We start from the raw sequence: 23934 nt of genomic DNA, 5'->3' as shown, positions 1-23934 counted from the left end.
CTCCTGAACCTTCCAATGTTCGGGCAGTATTGTCCTTTGAACGCACATACATAGGGCGAGGGTCCGGTCTGGTTCGATCTGCTCTTCGGTCCTGCAACCTATGATCCAGTTGAACAACAAGGTCAATGAATTCTGAGCAGTCTTTCGGGGGGTTCACTACTTGTGTGAGAACATCCTTGAGCTCCCCCCACAACCCCTGATGAAATAACGTGGTTCTCTTCTCCACTAGCCATTCTGCTTCAACTACGAGTCTATTGAACGTGGATATGTATGTTAATAGGTCTTGATTCCCTTGACGTAGGGACAGAAGTTCGTTGTCTAATGCCTGCCCAGGAGTACGACGGGCGAACAGCTTTTCCATCGCCTGCTGAAAGCCCCTGAAGTCATGCAACAAAGGATCGTCTTGTGCCACAAAGGGTACAGACCAGTCCGCTGCGCTACCACTCAGGTAGGATAGCACAATAGCGACCCGTGATTGGTCATTCGGAAAGGCCGCTGGCCTACAAAGGAAGTGCAGGCGGCACTGGTTCATGAACGTTGCAAACCTCTTGGGATCCCCTGTAAATCGTTCAGGCGGGGCTAAGGGAACTGCACCAGGAAGGGGTTTCTGAACGGGATTGGCTGATGGCGCTGACATCGAGGGCACGCTTCCCGGCAATGGTGCATGCCCTGCTTGTGACTGGAGAAGTTGCCAGCTTAAATCATCAGTGCGCTCTTTGGCTATCAGCTCTCTCCTTAGGGTGTTGGTCTCCTGCCTGGCTGCATGTACTTCGGAACGTAGCTGCCCCAACATGTGGGCTAACTGGTCGGTTTCTGATGTTTCCATGACGCCCAGGTGGATTTTGATGTGAGGCTTTGCGTTCTGTAACGCTCACCTGGTATCCATGGGGACATCACTCAGCCTGTTCTGACCTCTTACGACCTCAAACCCTTCCCTGGAGGCTATTCGACCGGAGACTGGGCCTGAAACACAGGATTGGTAGAGTTTAACTCCCTATTGTCTCTGTGTGCTTGAACCCCTTCTTCCCTGGGGTTCAACCCTTCCCTTTGATCCACAGCTCACCTTGTTTTATTGGATAGTGTGCTCTCCGTCGTGCTTTCAGCGCAGGGACGCGTTGATTGATGCGGGCTCGTTGCTGCCTAGTTACTTCACTGGCAAGAGTCCGACAGGTAAGTATAATGAGTCTTTTGAACAGTTCTCTAACTTAGTTCCTTTCCTTCCTTAGATGATGGCCGGCGTCCGGGGATGGTGGCGTTCTGCTGAGGTGAGTGAGAGCGCGATGCGCAATGCACCCCTTTCGTATTTGCATTGAACTGAGTTATTTTTCTGTGTCTTTTAGGTGCCGCAACGTTTTCAGCGTGGATGCCGGTTATGAAGAACAAATGCGGTGGGTAAGCACGGTATACCGTGCCTCTAGATGTTTCAACGCTAACCTGGAGTGTCTTTTCCCTCTTGCAGATGGATGAGAAGTTCCAGAGACAGTGTTCCCCCAGAGCGGCTGGGATTCAGGTAAGCGTTTGAAGCTCGTGCAGTATTTAAAAATAAGCGAAGATTTGCAGACTGCTTACTAATGCCTTTTTTCTGCTCTTTTCCCTTTTCCTTAGGAAGCGGGGTTCCGGGATGGGAATGACACCGCCGAAGATGCCCGCAGAACAGAAGGAGCGATGGATGATGGGCCGAAGTGCCGCAAGGTAAGGCTGTTCCTAACGGTGTTCTTGCAGGAGCTGAGCGCAGAAGAAAGATGCAGGCCTACTGGAGACCGATCCGAACACTGAGTGTCACGCTGCAGGTGCAGAAAACGCAAAGCATGTTTCTCAGCCTGGGTGTGGCTTAAATAGTCTCTGGGTATCCCAGGTGTCTCTGGGCTGAACCACACCCAAAAGACTAGACCGCACATGCAGTTCTGGGAACCGAAATATGTGGGGGCATCCATCTTGTCCCCATCAATGCACTACAAGTCCAATCCCATATGTTATCCTATGGGAGTGAGTGAGTCTGGTGCCACAAGCGCCAAGTCTGACTCCAAGTGGGTCTTTGGAAGGATGGAGAGGCCCTTGCGGGCCATGTAGGTGATCGTGGCCTGGCTCCAGCGTGACATCTTGGAGGGCTGGGGACATGAGGGGCAGGAATCATGACACCCTATGAACTTTTCAGTGTCCAACTCTTCCACAAAAGCAGATACCCTACACAAGGTAGCCCACAAGGGATACTTTCATCATCATCATCATCATGTTCTTCCTCCTCCTCATTCCAGAATGTTCTAATGAATAAATAATACCTGTGTCGAAGATGCCAGTTTCTCAATGCCAACTTCGAAAGCTCCAACGGTGCTGGAAAGGATGGAGCCAAGAGTTTCAAGGGCAAAGGTGCCAATCCTCTCTGGGTGGAACTGGGATCAGAGCCCTTTACTATGATAATCTGGTCCTTCCTGCATGTTAGAGCTGTCCCTTTGAAGGTGGCGCCTGGTCAGACACCATGAGGGTGGCCAACATAAATTGCTCCCACTGTTCTTGGGTGGATGGTTATGTAGGGAATGAAGGTTTGGTCTTGACTGTAGTAAGTAGAGTGTTCCAACTCAGACATATGCTTTGACATACAGTGATGCTTCCTGGAAGAAGACGAGAATGGACTTGAAGAGAAGGAGTCATTGTATGAGTGATGGTGCCCCTTATTTTTGGTATCCTTTTGCTTCACCCTTGAGTGGTACTTCCACAGCAGTGTTTTTGGCATGGACTTGGATAAAGGGGTGGCTCTTGCGGAGGATTTCTCTCGTGTGCCTTTCTTGGTTAGAGCTAAAAGCAGTTTGGTGACGTGAGGTGCATTGAGTGGCACAATCCGCATTCCTCAGTATTATGGTTTCTGCTGAGACACCAAGCACACTTGATGTATGCATCCCATACCCAAACCATGCGCCCACAGTTATCAACACGGTTTGAAACCAGATGTTGGTGACATTTTGGACAAAAATTGTCGAAAAGTGACTTACTAGAAAAAAGCTACTGCCCGTTGACTGCGGAAAAAAGGAAATGAGGAAGATGGTGCTAGTGGTTCTAAGTACATTTATGGATGCATCACTTCCAGTGCAAAATAGTGCCAAGAAACAGTGACTAAGTTGTACGGTACCGCCTGGTTAAGAACTGAACAATTTTCCAGTTCAGATTGTGTCCGAACCAAGCATATTTCATGGAAGAGGAATCTAAGGGAGGAGTGCATGCATTAGTGCCATCCTTACATATGACACCAAACACCTAGTCTATTTATGACATATCCGCAATGATAGATCTTTTCAAACAGATTTTGTACTTTCGCCCCTTAGAAGCCCAACAAACAAAATTGGCGAACACTTAAATTGGAGGATTTAGGTGTGAGTCGTACAGATAACCCAGGCAGAAATTCCACGGTGTGTCAGATTACCTGAATATTCTTCTCATTCTCTCTATGTACTCACAGGTCTCTCCTTACCCCATAGGGCATTCAGAGTTTGCAATCAAGCTACATAATCAAATTTTCAACAACCATTCGATAACCCCCTATTTTCTGTAAGGGGTAAGCATACATACTTATCTCAATGTGTTACTGGTCAAAAAAATCAAACATATTGCAAACGAGAAATACAAAAACCTTTCAGTGGGTGTGCTCTTTACTTCCATGATTAGATATTCTAACATTCTGTCTAAAAGGATTTTAAAAAAAAGTTTGCAATATATGATGAACATATCAAATATTATTTCTTTGTTTCTTTATTTGAAATATTTTTTGATTATCCGTTTAAGTTCCTCTGAATTGTGGCATTGTGTTCTCAGTGTTTCCCTTAGTTGTTCTTAAAAACCAACAGTTTTATGCGTTGGGGGAAAGAGCTGTTCATAGATTGCCTGGTGTCATTGTGCTCAACATTACTGCATGCTATACATGATGAAGTATCTGTTTAAAACTAGCACATAGTTCAGAAGAAATATACATACACATTAAGCCTTAAACAAAATTTAAGAGGTGGTTGTAACTGCAAAATGAGTATCTTACTTGGAAGTGGCAGGAATCCCTCCAGAGTCGAAAAGTTTTAGAAATGTCCACCCGCAGCTTAATTCTCCTCTTTCACCAGTTGACTAAATAACAAATTACAAACAATTATTCAAATTGTGCTTTATTTATGATTAAAAAGTATACATATTTGGTTAAAGAGAACAAAAAATTGCTAATGAAACGATATTCCAAACATAGTGTGTGCTAACTGTAATTTCAATATAAATCAGTCAGTACAGTTAGCGATTGCTGGCAATGTTTCCCTGCCTTTGTCATTCGAGAGGATTAGTCCTTAAATAAGCAGTTAGACCATTCCCCTTGGCCGCCTGTTTGTTCTGTCAGGTGTGAGGAAGGCATGCTATCGAGCAGTGACAAAGACACAATAGATACAAGTTTCAAAAACTTTTATTTACGAATTTGCTTGGGATGGTAGAATTCCTAAAGGGCCCTAACTCTAAAATGGTAGTAATCCAGACCATTAAACAACAACAAATAAGTGGAAGTCAGTCTGATCAAAATAAAAAGGCCTACACAAAGAAAACCTAACCTTGTCCTCCTTCTCTAGAAAACAAATGTGTTAAGGAAATATAAAAAGGAAAATAGGTTCCATGTGTTAATATCCCAGAAAAATATTGCCATATTTCTGCGGCGATATTAAGGCATGGAACCTGCGGGGGACATCCCTGCAACCCCAATATTATTTTAAAGGGAAAGGGGGATACCTCCGCAACCCCCACTCCCAATAACCCTAAATATTATCCCCACTAAAAATATCACTTATGGCCGTTCCCGACGACCATATATATGGCGATATTTTTGGTGGGAATAATATTACCTGATACCGGAAAATAGTGTGTCAAAAAGAAATCTCAGAATGTCTTCAGAACCAACACCCTTCCCCAGGTTCAACCCCAGAGGGTCTAGAGAGTCTCTTAATAAACAAAGGATAGGTGGATGGCACAGTTCTATCAGTCTTGCACACTTTGGCTTACCGGTAAAGTTCAACAGTTCCATCTTAGGCTTTCCATCTCTGGTAGTTCAATCACTGCCTTAGGCTTCACGTGCCTTATCAATACTAGGTTCATATGCTCTTAATTTCTCACAGTTCTGTGCAGGCTTCCCCCGTCCGGGTTCGAGCCTGTCTGGTTCACTTTATCACACAATTGCTTACAGTTCTACACAGGCTTCCCTCTGCCACGCTCAAACCAGTCTTGCTCTTTGTGGGGGTTCCCTGCCCCAGTTTTATCTTAGATCTCTTCACTGTTGAAGACTTTAGAAACAGCAAGGAATTTACATAGACCTCTGCATGACCACTTCGACCTTTCTTTCCATATTCCTTCAATTCACAATCTTCTCTTGCAGCAACAATGCCTCTAGGAACTTGTATTGCTTACACTCCTTCACTTGCCTTCTTGGCCCTTTTCAAAGTTCCTTACAGATTACTTTTGCCCTCTTGGTTGGCGTGTTTCACATTTCACAGATTTAAATTTTGTCTTGTTAAACTTTCTTTCCTTTTATCTGCGCTTGTAACATCTTTTAAAAGTTCATAACGTTTCACAGAGACTTTCGAATGTGCAAGCTCCTCTTGTAGGACCACTCTGCTACTCTGTATCCTCTTCTTTTAACAATTGCTCTCTTCATTCGCGGTTTATCGGCACACGCGCAACCTTCACCTTTCAAATCACAGTCACTTTAACATCAACCAGACTTTTGTTGTGCTCCATAACTCACTGGTTGTGCAAAATAAATGTCTTTCATCTCTCTCTCGCAGCTCAAGGCCGTTACCAAAGCCTCCTCTGCTCCTCCGAAACTCTGACGTTCAGCCGGAAGGGTCGCGGCCGTATCCTGGCACCTTGAAGGTTCTTTCCTCTGCTCGCTCGGCTCTGCTTTTTAGATGTTCACAGCTTCCTGAATGCTTGGAAATCTTGCCTGGCCTTCTCTCAATCCTCTGTTGCGGATCAGCCTGTTGGCCTTCAACTCCCACTGCCTGGTTCAGTTAAGAGCTGTGCCTTCTCGTACCCAGCCTCACTGAAAGCGTGTCTGCGTGTGCCACATTTATTTTCACAGGGAGACTTAATAAGTGGCAGGTGTACATTATTAGAGCTGTGTGCCTAACTCTGCCTGGCCTTGTTACAGGGACAGGGCCTATACAAGTCAGGGGAGGTAATCCTTCTGTCCTCATTCCTCATCTTCCTTGGTGCATTACTTTGTCAAAAGAAGGTGGGGAGGAATTAAAGGAGTTGTAGTTTCCCATAAAATAAACAGGAATAGGAGTTAGATGGGTTGTGGGATAAGCGGGATAACCATGTCTCATCATTGGGGGTTTCGCCCCCTCTCCCTGAGGACCCCCTGCACTCGCTTGTCCACCCCCAGTGTCGGGATCCAAAAGCAATGGCCTTTCCCCAGCCACCTGAATAAGGGACCCCAGGGACTAGCGGGTGAGACACCTTCAGGTTTCTCACATTACCAACAACAACCGATTCTGGAGATAACTGCGTTACATAGAAATTGGAAAAATTAAATCTGACGCTTTGGGGTCAATGCAATTAAAATGTTAAAATGACATTGCTTCCCAAAGTGAAATACATATTTAACATGCTTGCCCTTCCTGGTAAGCAGATATTGAAAATAAAGAAATCTTTTAGTAATGTTTTGTGGGGAGGAGGGCACAAATTCCATTGGATTTACTCCAGAGATCAGTACAAATGGGTGGATTTGTTTGCCCTAAAATAAAGCAATACCACAATGAATGCTTACACGTTGCGCAAACTACATAAATGGCTTATGACAGATCAAAGGGAAAGTCCAAATTGGGTCCTCATTGAAAAGAATGCTATCCCCCGATTCCACTGGATAATCTACAATGTATGGAAAGGAAACTCCTAATTAACATCACTCTGCGAACGATGAGAGATGTAATAAAGGATTGAAAGAAGAGTAATACAGTTAAAGGGAAATATCTGCTTTGTGAAGACTCCGGTCTGTGGAAAAACCCTGTAATAAAAATTGATCATTGCATGCTTTATTAGAAATCATGGCAAAAGGCAGGGGTATGGATTTTAGGTCAGGCATATGATGGTAATACGTTGCTAGATTTCAAATTTTTACGCTATAATTATATGTTGCGGATACATAAGGCATGGTATTGTCTAGATTTACAAAATGTATTTGACAAGCCAAGATAATTAGCTCTCCAATGATAATAGTTATCAAAAAACATACAAGTTTCGGCTTCTATGCTTTATAAACTCTTAAATCCCTGGGCTACGAACTGTCTCTCAACAAGCTAGAGCTGCTTGCAAATCTATTTTAGGACAAACACTATCTAATAATGAATGGACACGGACAAGTACAGGACCCAGTACATTTCAAATAGATCTAGATCTGCGTTATTTGCAACAAAGAATGGTTCATTATATCTATTGGTGTCTGTCGAAGATATGTGGGGTCATTACACGTTTGCCGGTTCGGAAACAACGGTACCGGTAAGCTTGCCGGTACCGTTGTTTCTGGACTGGCAAACTACGAGTTCTGCGAGAGGGTGCCGTTTAGCCCGCCAGGTCTGACATGGCAGGCGGAACGACACCCGCTTGCAGACGTTGACAGATGCACCGGCACTGTTGCACACAGTGCCGGTGCATCCGTCCTCCCCATTCCCATCGAGTCCAATGCGACTCGATGTGAAAGGGATTTTCTTTTTTCCGCCATAAAGAAAATGACTCCGGCGGCAGCCGTGCCGGTATTTACCAGCACAGCTACTGCCAGAGTCATGATGAGGCCCATGGTCTTGTAAACTAAATTTGGTTAACACTTGTTGAACTAGTAGAAGAAAAACAGGAACTACCCTACCTATGTTTTGGTTATGCCAGAAGATCCATTATTTTTGGGATGACGTTATTCTACCGCATGTTAGGTCTTTCCCACATACACCTATTACTTTTGTGTTAGGTTTACTGCCTACAAATATAAATATGCGAAAAGGGAACCTTATTGGGTTTATAGAGCCCTCGTAGTAGCCAAAAACATCATTTTAAACACTGGAAAAGCGAAAGTTAGCCTGTTGTTGAGGATTGGCTACATAGTTTATCGATCCTTACTCGTAGAAAAAGGGTGACTTTTCAAGTCAAAGAACATACTAGCAAGTACGATAAAATATGAGTAACTTTAATGAATTATAGACATTTTGATCCTATTTATGTGAGGCTTATCCTTTCCTCTCAGCCCCATCCACCACAGCCTGTCCCCCCCCTTTTTCTCCCCTTCTCTTATTGTAGGAAGATATGTTACAGTAAATGTGGATACATGTATTCACAATGTTATTTGATGTAACTGTTTATCCTTCCACTGTTTTTATGTAACTGGAAACCTAGTAAATCATAAATTTAAAAAGAAAAGGACATCAGCACATGCACTTTTACATTGATCGGGTTATGAGGCACTTTGTGATTAAAGCACACAATATTTTCTGCCTGTACAAACTGTTTGCGATTCGAGCTGATCTAGTTCACAAAAACAAAAGTACACAACGAAAATATTACCTCCCCTGTTAGATCAGAGGTAAAGTTATGAATAATTACCAGCCATTTCCAGGTGGCATTCCTTCTCATAATCTTAGGTTAAGCACCCATGCAGTCCCAACCCATAATGAGGATGGATGGTAAAATCATGTGGCATTATAAGATTGCTTATTTTAATGTTAACACCATAGGATTTAATGAGCCAATTGGACCTCACACCCTACCTTGGAAAAAAAGCCATCAGACATTTGAAAAAACACTAGGGAGAGGAATGTTTATTTTGGTGAGACATACTATAAACTCTTCAAATAAACAAACACTTGAAGAAGCAGGTCAGAAACAGGATGGCTATGAGCCTAGTATTCGTACTGTTCTTCCTATGAACCCTAGCACACCAGAAGTGCATATAATACCTTTGGAACATGCCCCAAAATCATTGTTCTGATTAAACCTTTTGATTTGTGTTCATCCTGTTTATGGCAACTCAGTATTTTCTAAATAATACAATAGCATTTTGTATTTATGTATGCTTTGCTCAGGAGGAGCCATAAAGTATAAAAATATCTTAATAGATATCAAAATCACATCTGGATGAAGCAAGTTGTTCAATACTGGGAAGTCAACTTCCTTTCACACTGGAAACAATAACACCACAGTGGTCTTAAAATGCAAAAACTTGTCTGCATGGAGCTGAACTGTCACCCCCTGATAGTGTGTAAACCAGTCGGTAGGATGAAAAGGAAACGGGGGTGGGGAGGCGGGAAAGGGACAGGGCAAAGAGAGAGAAAGTCTGAAAACAAAACAAACTGACACATGTTACAGTGAAAGGGAGAGATAGTGATCACACGGTTGTATCTCTAGTTGTATGTGTTTAGAAACTAATGGATTGATAGGTGCCAGCATTGGGCAAATCATTTTATGGCAATGGGTAATACAGCAATGTGTTGTTGGTATTATTTTTAATCTAGTTATGGATGTGTGATTTATTTATTTCATTTGAAATAGCGCCCAGACCCGAGGGTATCACAGTGCTTATACAAAGTTCTGGACTGGCAGACCTTTTTTCTCACTAACTGCCCTTGCCAGCTGCAACTGGGTTCTTTCTCCTCCCCCACCACCCTCTCGACCTGTGGTATCCCCCACGGCTCTATCATTTCGCCTTGGCTCTTCAATATCTATCTCGCCCCTCTTGCTCATCTGATCTCCTCCTTCTCTCCTCATTTCCAGTGGTATGCCGATGACACACAGCGGTCCTTCAAACTTCCCTCTACTTCCTCCTCTTCTTCCTCTCTCATCCCCGACTGTCCGCCATTCAGGTATGGTGTTCAGTGAACAATCTCTGTCTCAATGCCAGTAAGACAGAGATCCTCCTCATCTTGACACCTGTGGCCCCTTTTCCTCCTACCTTCTGGCCACCCTCTTTGGACGCTCTACCCTCACCACCTTGTGAGGCCAAAAATCTCTGGGTGACCTTCAGTCCGCCCTCCCCTTCACTCCCCACATAATGGACCTTGCCAAAACATCCTTCTTCCAGTTCCACCACCCCACAGGCATTCTTGCTTTCCTCACCTTCCTCCAGAAACTAAATGTCTCCAGAGCCCTGGTCCTTTCCAGGCAGGACTATTGTAACAGCATCTTTCTCCATCACCCTCTCTTTGCCCCATGCAGCTAATCCAGAATAAGGCTGCAAGATTTATCCTTGGCCTCAAGCCCAGGGACCGTATCTCTCCAGACTTAAAATCTCTCCACTGGCTTCCGGTGGCTGCAAGGATCAAATTTAAGACTCTCTGCATCATCCACAAGGCCTTCAGGGGTCTGGGAACGCCATCTCCAATTGCCCCTCCCTAAAGACTCCCCTACTCGAGCCCTATGCTCCCCTAATTCCAAATCTTTGACTGTCAAACGCTTCTCTAAGCAGAGTGGGGGGCAAATCTCTCTCCACGGCTGGTGCCTCCCATTGTAACAGCCTCCCCGCCCCTCTCAGATTTGAGCGGGACCTCCTTAAGTTTAGGAAACTGCTCAAAACTCTGCTCTTCTTTACCTTGTTCCCTTCCTTGCTAATCACCCCCCTGCCACTGTGACTGGTGGGCTGATCCTCATGAACCTCACAGGCTCTCAGGCCCTTCCTCCTCATCATTACCTGCACCCCCACCACTGCATTGCCCTGCGGGCTCGTGCCTGATTGCTGTCCATACCACCCTGGAGAGCTGCCTGTACTAGCACTTATCCTGAGATGCTCCTCCTGGCTCCCCTTAACCCCTGCTCTTCTTGGGCCCCTCTCCCGCACTTGTCCACTCCTCTGCTCCTCTTCACATCCCCTCCCCTGCACTTCCCATCAATGCACTTGCACGGCTGAATACCACAAAGCCTAGTAGGACCATGACTAGAAATATATTATTTTTGCCCCAGGGTGATCTTAGAGTCTTATTTTGCAGGAGTTGCCGTTTTGCAAGGTTTTTGGCAGAAAATTGCAATAATTGAGCTTACTGCCGATAATGCCTTGAGCTACTGAAGGAAATTAGTTTGGCAGTATAGGCAGTAAAGGAGGCTCGTACACTGATGTGGTGGAACATGTTGAACTCAGAATCAAGGTAAAACCCCAGTGTCTTCACATGCTTGGAGACCTGGAGAGAGATTCAGTCGATGGGGAGGGAGGAGTATGAAGGGTCCAGGGCGCTTAGGCGTCAAGCCGAGCCTACGACGAGGAGCTCGGTTTTCTCATCATTGAGAAATAGGTTGTGGACGGCCTTTCAGTTCTGGATGGTACTGTTGGTCTGGTTGATTGTTGCAACATCCTGGGTGTAGTTCCCAGATATTGGTAGTAGAACTAACGTGTAATTGGCAAAGTTGGTATAAGGAATGCCCAGTGCATCAAGGTGGTCAAAAAGCAGCTTGGTGTAGGTGTTGTACAGAGCAGGGGAGATGCAGGGACCCTGGGGGGACACCGCAGGGAACCAGGATGGGGTCAGCAGTAAAGGTGTTTATGAAGGCCCCGGATGTATGTTCACTCAAGAATGAATGGCCTAGAGATATGCTCATACGAGTTGAGGGAGCTTAAAACCAGATATTGCCACTGAATTTCATCATGAGGACTTGGGGGATATGGTAATGGAAAGGCCACTAACAGAGGTTTCAGAGCCAAGGTTTAGATGTGTGCTGAATGATAATTGGGGGACACAAAGGTATAATATGACATATAATTTCCCACCCTGAGCCATACTAGGATAGCCTGAGGTGGAATTTAGAGGATGAGTACCATGCTTATATACAATTAAAATGGTCTAACCTTTATCCTTTGCTACAGAGATCCATGGGGCATTATATTGAACATAGTGCTTTACTAGCCGTGTTAGGCAAGGGTTGGTGCACTGGTTGATTATCTGAGAAACCCCTGTTTGCCCATGCTTGTGATGTGTGCCAAGTATGAGAGAACTAAATTAGAAGTAAGGCTGTAAAAGGATGTAAAATAATGCATGTATGCTTACTAGGTAAAATGAGACATTCACATTAAGGGCAACACTCTGGGTGACTGACTATCCTTCATAAGGCTGGTATGCAGAGTCTTTCTATCAACTGAGGTAGGGCTTTGAGGCATTCCTGCACTACCTAGATGTGTTCAAGTGATATCCAATGGAACAGGAGCAAGTCCCTGAACGGCAGGGTTGTACAAAGAGAAAAGCTGGAAGGCACTACACACTCTTAAATGAGGAGCACAGGACTGGACCATTCTGCCTGGAAGGTCTTGAGGGCTGCTAGGAGCTTCATGGCAATGGTGGTGTGGAAGGTTGGATTTCACTTTGCTTTAGGCTAGGATCTTCAGGGAGTTAATCTGTATCATTCTGCCATGTATACCCATCTCAACCTGGGCTCCGCGTCTTGTTACTAGAGGGTAAAAGGGGAATCTTGGTTTCAAAAGGGTGGTTGAGTTTGCTTACCAGCCTAAGTGTGCAAGTCTATATTGGGCAATGTGACCCTTTTCCTGAACCGAATGTTGCTAATGTGAAATATTTAATTATTTGAGCATTTCTGGAAATATGCAGGTCACCTTCCAGCTGCTTCACAGCCCTTATCGGTCTTGTACAACGTGACATGACATTGCAAATATGACCTAGCAAAACATGACATAATGGCATGATATAAGATATATTGTAATGTGCTGGTCTAATATCTCATTATATACCAAATTGAATGGGGTAGATGTACAACTAGATACAATGAAAAATGGTCTTTGGTAACATAACTGAAATTTGGAAGGAAGAATTAAAATAAAATATAGGGATGGAAAAGAGTGCAAGGCCAACAGGTGTGTGTGTGTGTGTTGAGGGATAGTGGAGGGGCATAGGAGACATACATATCAATTCCCATTCCCATGGGGAACTCCCAATACCAAAGGCGCTATTTGCATAAATAGGAATCAGAGAAACTGATGTTACCTTCAGCAGTGGGACTCAAAGCAATACTGAATGTGCTTTTGGATGTTTGTCTCAAGACAATGCTAGTCTCCCAGTGGACGTGACAGCTGAGCATAAGCAACACTTCCCTTTTTGGTCATGGACTGAGAATAAAGGCGCAATCACCCTTGAATATAGAAGAAAAAGCAATACGTGGAGGCAAAACTCTGATGGGAGCACAACATTGAGGGGCAGAGCCAAGCTAGACAGCAGAGCCGGCTGTGGTGTGGAGAGAAGCAGGAGGGAAGGAGAGCCACTGTTGATCTGTCACAGAGCCGTGCCGAGTCAGCGAGGCCAAGGCACAGCAAAGCCGGCCTTACCTGTAGGCACGACCATATGGAGGATATGGTGGGCCCAGTGCCTGAGAAAGGCGGCTGAATCCAGAACTCGCGGGAGGAACCAGTCCTCTGTTCGCAACATGAGTTCCAAAGAGTACAGAAACTCTGAAACGATTGAGACACAAAACTCGTTTGTGCCCCGACAGGAAGGCCAGAAAGCTGTGGAGAACGCCACTGCTATCAAGCAGATGCCATCTCACTGGAGCAAACTCTGTGACATAGAAAGTAACGGGGGTTGCTCACAGTGGAGGGGGTGAGAGACCAGAGAGCGAAAGGGGAAGAAGGAAGGATTACCCTAAACCCACACCAGGGGCATAAATGCCCAGAGAAAGAACCAAGTAACATTAAGGGTTACGGGAGCCCAAGAAACCTGAATATTGTAAGCAGTTAAACGGCTCACAGAAACTCCCAAAAAATAGGAGTTACCAATACTCCGGCGAGATAAGTGAGTCATTGGGACAGAGAAACCCAAGGGAACCAGACCAGCCAATAACCCAAGTGAAGAGCAGAGTTGAGGTTTGCACAGAGGCATCCAGGGCATCAACCAAGTTGGAAGAAACAAACCCAAGTGGAATAGAGGGATCAGTGAAATACCAGAAACCAGGAGGAATTGCTGGAAGAGATCGGGGTGAATAACTCTGAAGGCAGGGCACACTACCTAAGTTTTCTTTTATATGTTTTTGAAGTGGTCGGACCAGTATAGAGGATAGGTTTGGACGGAGGACTATTTTTTTTATTTTAATTTTTGATGAGCACCTTAGTATAGTTTAGTAGGAAGGGAACTCCGCTTTCTGCAATAGGGATAGAAAGGCATTTTCTTTTAAGTTAAATAAAACACTTTGACAACATGTCCCTTGGTGCAAGTTCTTATTCTGGCTTTCCACAGAGCCCAACATTGCAGAACATGTAACAGCACACACACACTGAAGAGAATGGGGAAAGAGGATAATGTCACAGGTTTCGTGTTTTCTCACCTGTTTATGTTGTCTTGCGGAATCCTTCGCCGGCGTTTTCTTCTGTGCTGTTCGGCTCTTGTATAAACCCGCTCGGCCGTCGTCGGATTCCAGGATTCGTTCAGCTTCTTCGTCCGGGATCAAGGAAAATTCAGGAAGACCAGGAGGGAAGAGTGCACACGGGAGAGGTGTGCGTGGAACGCGGAAGAACAGGTACAAGGGAAGGAGAAGGAGAGGGTCTGGGAATTAGAGCAGCAACTCAGTTCCAGGAGCACAACGTGACGCACGTCTAGCCTCAGCTAACGAAAGCGTTGAGACGCGCGGAGCCGTGTGGGCGTGGTTACTTTATGGAACGTGCTGCATGGACGTAAAGGTGGATAGACCGCGTTCTGCGAATAAGCCCATGTTGGGTGTACTACGGCGAGTAACCCCCGACGTGCCAGGGACCAGGAGGACCAAAAGGGGCGTGATCGATGGATCATGACATCATGCCCCCTTCTAAAACTCGTTCCACCGGGTTTGCCTGGATGTATTAAATGGAATTTTCTGAGCAATCTGGGGGAGTTTAGGTTTGAGACTGGTTCCCAGGTACGTTCACTGGGTGGATAGCCCTTCCATTCCACCAGGTATTGAAGTTGTCCTCGTCTATATCTGGAGCCACATATTCGAGACACTTCATATTCTAGTTGGTCGTTGACAACCACAGGACTGGGTCTAAGATTAGTCCGGGTGGTTTGGATGTAAGGCTTCAATAGAGATTTGTGAAAAACTAGATGGATTTTCTTCCAGGAATCTGGTAGTTTAAGTCGAAAGGCCACAGGGTTAATTATTTCTTTTATAGGAAAGGGCCCATAATATCGAGGAGCCAGCTTATTCGGTCTGAGATGTCAGGGCAGTAGCTTCGAGGATAGCCATACTTTATCTCCAATAGTGTAAGAAGGCCCTGGCCTTCTCCTCGAATCTGCATAGTGCTTAGTTTGGATCTGTGCTCTTTCTAGATGTTCCTTGGCTTCTCTCTGTACATTGATGAGTGTTTCAATCCAGGAATCGACTGTTGGAACTGGTGTAGGATGCGGAAGGACTGAAGGTAGTCCCGCAGGATGGAATCCATGGCTGCAAAAGAAAAGGCTGGTTTTAACAGCCGAATGGTCTGAATTATTGTAGGCGAATTCTGCCACTGGTATCAGAAGCGACCAATCGTCCTGAACCTTAGTAGAAAAACAACTAAGGTATTGTTCAAGGGTTTGATTCACTCGTTCTGTGACTCCATTGGTTTGGGGATGATATCCTGAGGAGAGAGCTCGTTGGATTCCTAGTATCCTGCAGAGGTGCTTCCAAAATTGAGAGATATACTGTGGTCCTCTGTCCGATATAATCTTGGAAGGAAGTCCATGCAGTCGGAAGATTTGTTCCAGGAAGATTCCAGCAAGTTCTGAGGGGATGGTAACTTATACAGAGGTGTAAAATGGGCAATATGAGTGAACAAGTCAATGGTGACCATGATAGTGGTGTACCCTCTGGATGGCGGTAATTCTACAATAAAATCTGTGGCGATGACTTCCCAAGGTTTTGTTGGTGGTGTAGGCTGTAATAAGAGTCCTGCTGGTTTCTGGTTGTCATGTTTGTTTTGATTACAGACAGAACAAGATTGCACATACAGTTGAACATCAGCCTTCATTCTGGGCCACCAGAATTGTCTTTGTATTAGACGGAGGGTGTTGGTAATGTGGCGATGACCGGAGTGAGGGGTATCATGGCAGAGGTTTATTATCTTTTGTTGTAGTTTCTGTGTGGGAATGAACAGGTTGTTATTTTTAAAATAGGTATCCGCCCTGGGTTCTCAGATCCCATAGAGTCCTTTTCGAAGGATCCTTCCAGAGTTCCGAAGTCTGAGTTTGCATGCGAATGTCTTCCAGGAGATTGTTTGCTTGAGCTACAAAAATTGTATGGGGAAACATCTTGGGATATGCCCGATCTCCCGGAGGTTCGTAGTCTGGACGTCGAGAGAGGGCGTCAGCTATTAGATTTTGTGTTCCGGGAACGTGGTGAATCTGGAACTGGTACTGGGCGAAGAAGAAGGCCCAGCGAGCTTGACGGCTATTCCTACATTCCAAGGCTTGCAGTACTTGTAGGTTTCGATGGTCCGTGCGGACCTGGACAAGATGCTTTGCTCCGAGGAGTAGATGACGCCACTCAGTGAAGTCTTGACAGATGGCCAGCAGTTCCTTTTCCAAGACTCAGTAATGGGTTTCACTGGGAGTTAACGTCCGGGAAAGGTAAGCGATGGGGTGTTCCATCCTGTCCCCGGATAGCTGTTTGAGGACGGCTCCAATAGCGTAACTGGAGGCATCTGTCTCTACTATGAATGGTCGGTTGACATCAGGTTGAGCCAGGATGGGAGCTTGTGTAAACTCAGTCTTCAACCGTTGAAAGGCTTCCTCTTGAGTTGTGGTCCAAAGGAAGGGTACATCTTTCTTTAATAGAACAATGATTGGGTGGACTATCTCGGAAAAGGAAGGTATAAATTTCCTGTAGAAATTAGCTAAGCCCAGGAAAGACTGGATTTGTTTCACAGAGGTGGGGCTTGGCCAGGATAATATTGCCTTAACCGTGGATTAATCCATTCCAATGCCTGCTGGACTAAGGATAAATCCTAGGTAGTGTACAGTAGAAACATGGAAGATGCATTTCTCGGGCTTTGCCAGGAGCTTGTTTTCGCGTAGTCGTTGTAACACTGCCTTTACATGTTCTTCGTGCTTGGAAATGTCCTTCGAAAATATTAGGATATCGTCCAGATAGACAATCACAAAAAGAAATAGCATGTCTGAGAACACCCTATCCATGAAGCGTTGGAAGACCGCCAGGGCATTAGCAAGTCCAAAAGGCATGACCAGGTATTCATAATGACCAATGGGTGTTCTAAAGGTCGTTTTCCACTCGTCTCCTGCCCTAATGCGAATCAGATTGTAGGCACCCCTTAGATCCAACTTGGTGAAAACAACTGCGCCCCTTACTGCCTCCAGAATGTCCGAGATCAAGGGTAACAGATAGCGATCCTTAAGGGTGCATTGGTTTAGACCTCGATAGTCCAGACACGGTCTGAGTTCCTTGGTATCTTTCTTGGGAACAAAAAACAGTGAGGCCCCTGCCGGGGATTTAGAGGGTCGTATGGTGCTATTTGCAAGATTAGTTTCCAGGTATTCTCGAAGGGCTTTCTTTTCAGGTTCGGATAAGATGAACATCCTCCCAAAGGGAATTACAGCGGAAGGGTCCGTTTCTGTAGCACAGTCCTCAGGTCTATGGGGAGGTAACGCCTGGACAATGGCAGTGGAGAAGACATCAGAGTATTCCTGGTAAATCTCCGGAACCCGGATAATGTTTGAGATAGAGATGGTACCTTGGTGATTCGTAGGAGGTCCTTCTGATGGTGTCGGAGTAACGTCTGACAATAAACAGTGGGACATACAAAATTCTGAGCCCAGGAACAAGGAACCCACTGCCCAATTGATGTACGGATTGTGTTTTTGAAGCCAGGGCATTCCCAAAACCATTGTGTAGTGGGCCGACTTGATGATGTCAAATTTCATCCTTTCTCGATGGTGGTTTATGGCAAGTTCGACATCCTTGGTCTGAAGGGTTATGGGTCCTGAAGAAAGGGGACTTCCATCAATAGCTTCTACAGGTTGCATGATAGTCCGGGATTCGCAAGGAATATGGTGTTTAAGAACCCATTCTTGGTCTATGAAAATCCCCATAGCTCCACAGTCCACCAGTGCCAGGATGGGATACGTTTCCTTCTTGGATGGTGATAAGAAGGCCTGTAAAATCACCAAGGAATTTTGTCCAGGAGAGTTCAAGGATGGAATTGATGTGGAGCAGACATCTCTCTCCCGAACCTGTGCTCCATTTAGGATCGGGAGCTGGCGTTTCCAGAGCGCCGTGGGGGGGCTATTGGGCACTCTCTTACTAGATGTTTGTCTGATGCACAATACATACACAACCCAGTATGGATCCTACGCATTCTTTCTTGGGAGGATATGGGTCCATGGAATGCCCCTAGCTGCATAGGTTCAGGCTCGTTACTTGAAGTGGGAATACCTTCGGGTTTCGAGGATATCCCAATGGGGCTCTTCTGGAATGGCGATTTGCTTTTCTTTTTCTCTGCCTTTCTCTCCTGAATGCGAAAGTCAATCTGCAGGGCAAGATCCATTAGGGCCTGATAAGAACTTCGAAATAGGGTAAAACAAGCTTCAGGGGACCAATCCGCCTCTTTAGCCAGCTGTTTGAAGCATGTGACATACGTAAGCATATCCTGGGTTCCTTGTTGAAAGTCGAGTAGACATTCCTGGGCACTGTAGACCTGCTCTGGGCGGTCAAACATGGTTTTAAGGGCTTGTATGAAGCCATCGTAATCATCCAGGAGAGAATCCCCAGAGTTAACCAGTGGGGTGGCCCAGGTCAAGGAATTGCCAGAAAGATGCAAAATAATAAAGCCCACCTTAGCCCTGGGCGTAGAAAAATAATAAGGCTTGAAAGTAAAGTGGACCAAACATGAGTCAAGGAATCCACGAAGACTCTTTGCGGAACCATCATATTTATCAACAACGCCACCCAGTATTACACTCTCTTTCGTAGCGGATTCACGGGACAACACCAATTGCTTTAAGGCGGCGTTCTCTGCCTTTAAATTTTGCACTTCGGTCATCAGCTCTTGCATGCCACGCATTAGGTCCTGGATGGCCGCTTCCATGTCTGTGTCGAATTCAGTCAGGGGTGCGTCTCACTCTGTCACAGGTTTCGTGTTTTCTCACCTGTTTATGTTGTCTTGCGGAATCCTTCGCTGGGGTTTTCTTCCGTGCTGTTCGGCTCTTGTGTAAGCCTGCTCGGCCGTCGTCAGATTCCAGGATTCGTTCAGCTTCTTCGTCCGGGATCAAGGAAAATCCAGGAAGACCAGGAGGGAAGAGTGCACACGTGAGAGGTGTGCGTGGAACGCGGAAGAACAGGTACAAGGAAAGGAAAGGAGAAGGAGAGAGTCTGGGAATTAGAGCAGCAACTCAGTTCCAGGAGCACAACGCGACGCACGTCTAGCCTCAGCTAACGAAAGTGTTGAGAGGCGCGGAGCCGCGGGGCGTGGTTACTTTATGGAACGTGCTGCATGGACATAAAGGTCGATAGACCGCGTTCTGCGAATACGGCCATGTTGAGTGTACTACGGCGAGTAACCCCCGACGTGCCAGGGACCAGGAGGACCAAAAGGGGCGTGATTGATGGATCATGACAGATAAATAAGCAAATAAAAATGAAGATAAAAATGAATAATTAGCAAAATCGCTTAAAAATGAAAAATGTCCTTCAAGAATAAAATCGAAATTTGGAAGGAAAATTTAAACTGTCCCAACAGGAGAGTATGTGTGTAGGAGGCGCAGTGGGAAGGGGAGGGGGAACACACCCATCAAGGGAGATGGAAGGTGTACATTAAGAAAAAAATATCATGTAAACATTCCCAGCAAAGAAGCATGGGAGCAAAATGCATCTATCTTATACAACACTGCATAAACACTGGCTAAAATCTACATGCTGTAGACCTCATTCTAATCATAAAACAATGAAGAGCCCATAAATGATGTGCAGTAGCCCTTTTATCCAGATGTTAAGTTCAACTATTTAGGTACCAAGTCCTCCTAAGCTTTCTGAATGGAAAGCAAATTCCATGGAGTCTTTATACATCTGGTAGCTGAAAAAACGCTCAAGCAATAGATTCATTTTGAGACATTTGAAGAAAGGTAACCATGCTGAGGCAGAAAATTGAGGACAGGTGGGAATAGACACAGATATCCTCAAGTGCACATCCTTAGATTTAGACGTAGCTAACATGAAGCAGCTGGTGTGTGAAGGCACTATGGGTCAGAAGCACTTGGGGACTCAACTTCTTGTGTGCTAGAATACCATTAAAAAACAATATTCAACTAAGCATTTAAACTACTGGTGTTAATCTACCCCTCAGCCCGTGATCGAGCAGGAGCTCTCACCCATCACTGCAGGAGCAGTGATGAAAAAGACCCCTGCAACGACCTGCTGCACGGTGAGCCGGATGACCCCTCCTCTTACTATTTGAAGTGAATCCAATCTTTTCCTTCTTGATGCCCGAGCCGCCGCCTTATTAATAACGTTGCACGGCAAAGTCACTAAATTGTGCAACCATCCGCCTTCCAGCCAGTTCACGACCGATTTGGAGTGAACCATCATTGTCTACCATGAGGCATACCTACTTTAAGTTGGCCGCCCGTCGTTCTCAGCGACCATCAGCCTCCTGATTTCCTGAACTGCCCAAACGCGGCCACTGATTGGCTGCCGTCCCGCTCTTCTTGCCCAATCAGAGCCGGCTGGCGAGAGCCAGCCCTCCACATGAAGGCCATGACACACAAAGGCTTCCCCTGTCGAGAGCTGTCGGAGCCAGGGGCCACGAACGCTGTTCTAGCCTCCTGATACCGCCTTCACAGTCAAAGGCACCGTTCATCTATCTGGTGAGTGATCGCTCAGCGCTCTGTAGACACCTCACTTAGCTGTTACATGTACGTTCCCTCGTCGGATCATTCCGAACATTTGACTCACACGTGACTTGCACCGTTGTGCTACTCGTTCGTAACGCAGCCGCTCCGCTTTTACTATCATTGTTCCCGCTGGCCGCCTACTAAATATTGTGCACCATAACCACTGCTTTAAACCAATGCATAGCCCCTCAGCATTTGTATGCACTGCCTGTAAAGCGTTTTCTTAAAATCTCTAGGTACTGCTGGTAAAACGGACCTTTAGCATGCTGTTTACATAGGACTCTGATCATGCCTCTTGTACACTGTGCGGCAGTTTTCATCTATGGACCTGCACCGTACATCCCTAGAGCACCATTTGAGTGCCAGTCATCTGTATTGCATTGCCTAATCCCTGTGCTTCCGCAGTTCATTACTTACCTGTTTGTCTGGTCAGTTCAAGGCACCTGTACTTAATGCGCCCCCCTGTTCACCTTATATCTGACTACATTTGGTCATTGCTATGTGTTTGCACCCATTGTGCTTGGTCAGGTCACTTTATGTCTGACTACAATTGGTCATTGCTATGTATTTGCACCCATTGTGCTTGCTCAGGTCACTTTATGTCTGACTACATTTGGTCATTGCTAGGTATCTGCACCCATTGTGCCTGCTCAGGTCACCTTATGTTTGACTACATTCAGTCACTGCTAGGCATGTATACTCACTGTGCTTGCTCAAGTCACCTTATGTCTGACTACATTTAGTCATTGCTAGGCATTGACAGACTCATTGTGCTACGTTAGCTTGCCAGGCATTATCTGTCGCACCTCTCCCCGGTTAGTCCATCGAAACTCTTAGCCGACTTCATCTACTAAAATGCATTATGCCCCTAGACCACACCCGCATATCTTAGCCTCGTACACTAGTACCTTAAAGCTCGCACATCTGCCTAACCTACATCTCGCCCCCTACGTATTTCTCACCATTCTGGCCATATTTGGCCCACAGCTTAACCACACCACTGCCCAACACCACACACCAACAACCCCTATAATGCACACAACCATGTTTCCTACAAATCTACCGGGCGCTCTTCGCTCATGCAACATGACTTAGTTTAATCCATACCTAAATGCACCAGCCCTCTGGTTACAACATTTCACCACCAAACCTACCCCCAACCAACCCTGCCCCACCAGCATCAGGAGTGCCAGGCTTGGCTCTCGCCTGTACAATAACATCACCTCAACTGCCTGCCACCACACTTTGTCTGATACAGGCATACAGAATGCCACTACGCATAAACCTACACTGTCTCTCCTGACTAAAATAACATCGCCCAACCGCCCGAGTCAACCTTGTGACATCAGTTAGAAACCAAAGATTAGCACCCAGATGTTATCACTGGTCCTATCACATGAGCATCCCTAGTACGGAAAAAACAAAAACCACCACTGCCCTATTGGCACCAATAATTGTCGCAACCCCCATTGCTAATTACTCCAACACTGTGACCAAACTCAAAGGTGCACTTATTAACACACGTTCTATCCCTGCTCACACCTTGGGCATTGCAGATTTCATTGTGACAGAAAACATTGACTTTCTTGCTATCACGGAAACCTGGCTGCATGCGGCCTCGGGGCCTGCCCTGATCCTAGCCATCCCTGATAATTACTCCATTATTAGATGCGATAGGGACGCTAAGCAAACCAAGGGGGGTGGATTAGCATTTATATTTAAGAGTTTGCTTAATCTCAGAGCAGCTAACACCCTGCAGCTGCCATCAGCGGAACTACGCTCTATTAAACTACCGATTTCTCCCAATCACCCAGCTTCAGTGCATCTCATATACAGGCCACCCGGCCCTATTTCCACATTTGCTGAGGACATCTCATCCATCTTAGCCTCTAGCACTAAGCCTAAATCTCAAATCATCATACTTGGCGACCTCAACTTGGGATACAAGGACTTGAATGATACTAAAGCCAATAATGACGTACCCAGTGTTCTGGCTGACTTCGGTTCACCCAACATGTTATTGAACCCACCCATATCAAGCATCGCACCCTTGACTGGGTTTCAGACACGAACTGTGCACTAAAGGTAACCTCCGTGACACCATATGCGTAGTCTGATCACCATACAATAATATTCTCCATTAATTCTAGCCCACCCACTGACAAACCTAGCATTGCCCTGCCAACCATACGCGAAACAAGGATATTACGGTTGAGAAACTACTCCCCCTTATCCTCCCGTTACTGAACTCGGCCTCCTTCACTTGCTCAGACCCTACTGCTTTAGTTGTCACCTACAACCGTGCCATGTTAAAAGCTCTCAACACTATTGCCCCACTCAAACTGTGCAAACAAAAACCTTGCTAAAAGAAAAGCTCAGTCACATTGGAAAAACTCACCTACACTAGTAAACAGAAATAACCTTACAACCGCCTCCCTCATTTACAAAGTAGCTATCCTAGCGGCCAAAAAAGAAGTGTACAACATCAGGATCACACAAGCTCAATCCAACACCAAGGAACCCTTCAAGATCCTTAAGGAACTCAAGTCCCCAGTCGCTCCATTGGATACATGTACCCCGGACGCTGAATGGTGTTCCAATATACACAAAGCACTACTAAACAAAATTGCCTTGCTCCAAGCCAAAATTAATAGCAAAAAGAGCCACCTCTCGGATTCTGCGGGCAACCCCCAGTCTTACAATACCCCTGCTCCGAAGCATTCATTCAAACCTTTCAGCTTCTCACCCCTTCCCACCAAGGAAGTTGAAAACATCATCATGAAGCTTCAGCCTTCCAACTGCCAAGGTGACGCCTGCCCTGCGCCGATCGTAAAGGAAGCGGCCCTTGACCTCGCACCATTCATTACCTCCTTTATCAATTCATCATTCAAATCGGGCACAGTACCCGACAACCTCAAGGATGCGTGGGTCATCCCCCTAATTAAAAACCTAATCTTGACCCTAGCAATCCCTCCAACTACAGGCCCATCACCACAGTGCCTTACCTACTCAAGATTCTGGATCGTGCAGCCTATCTCCAAATCCAGGATACTAACAACCTATTAGGGCTTAGACAATCTGGCTTCCGTCCAAGACACGGTAT

General features: G+C 45.8%; 1 protein-coding gene across 1 annotated transcript in view; it reads right to left on the bottom strand.

Annotated features, from left to right (window-relative positions):
- NPHP1 (nephrocystin 1) overlaps nucleotides 1-23934 on the bottom strand; it is a 1322209-nt gene that overhangs the window by 367486 nt on the left and 930789 nt on the right. Inside the window, exon 14 of the mRNA XM_069606852.1 lies at nucleotides 4022-4104. Coding sequence (XP_069462953.1) covers nucleotides 4022-4104 — 83 coding nt within the window. The remainder of the gene's footprint in view (nucleotides 1-4021; nucleotides 4105-23934) is intronic.

This window comes from Ambystoma mexicanum, chromosome 4p (genome assembly GCF_040938575.1).
Source record: "Ambystoma mexicanum isolate Mex_15411 chromosome 4p, UKY_AmexF1_1, whole genome shotgun sequence".
NCBI classification, from domain to species: domain Eukaryota; kingdom Metazoa; phylum Chordata; class Amphibia; order Caudata; family Ambystomatidae; genus Ambystoma; species Ambystoma mexicanum.
The sequence above is the reverse complement of the archived record's forward strand: the minus strand, read 5'-3'. Positions and strand labels throughout refer to the sequence as shown.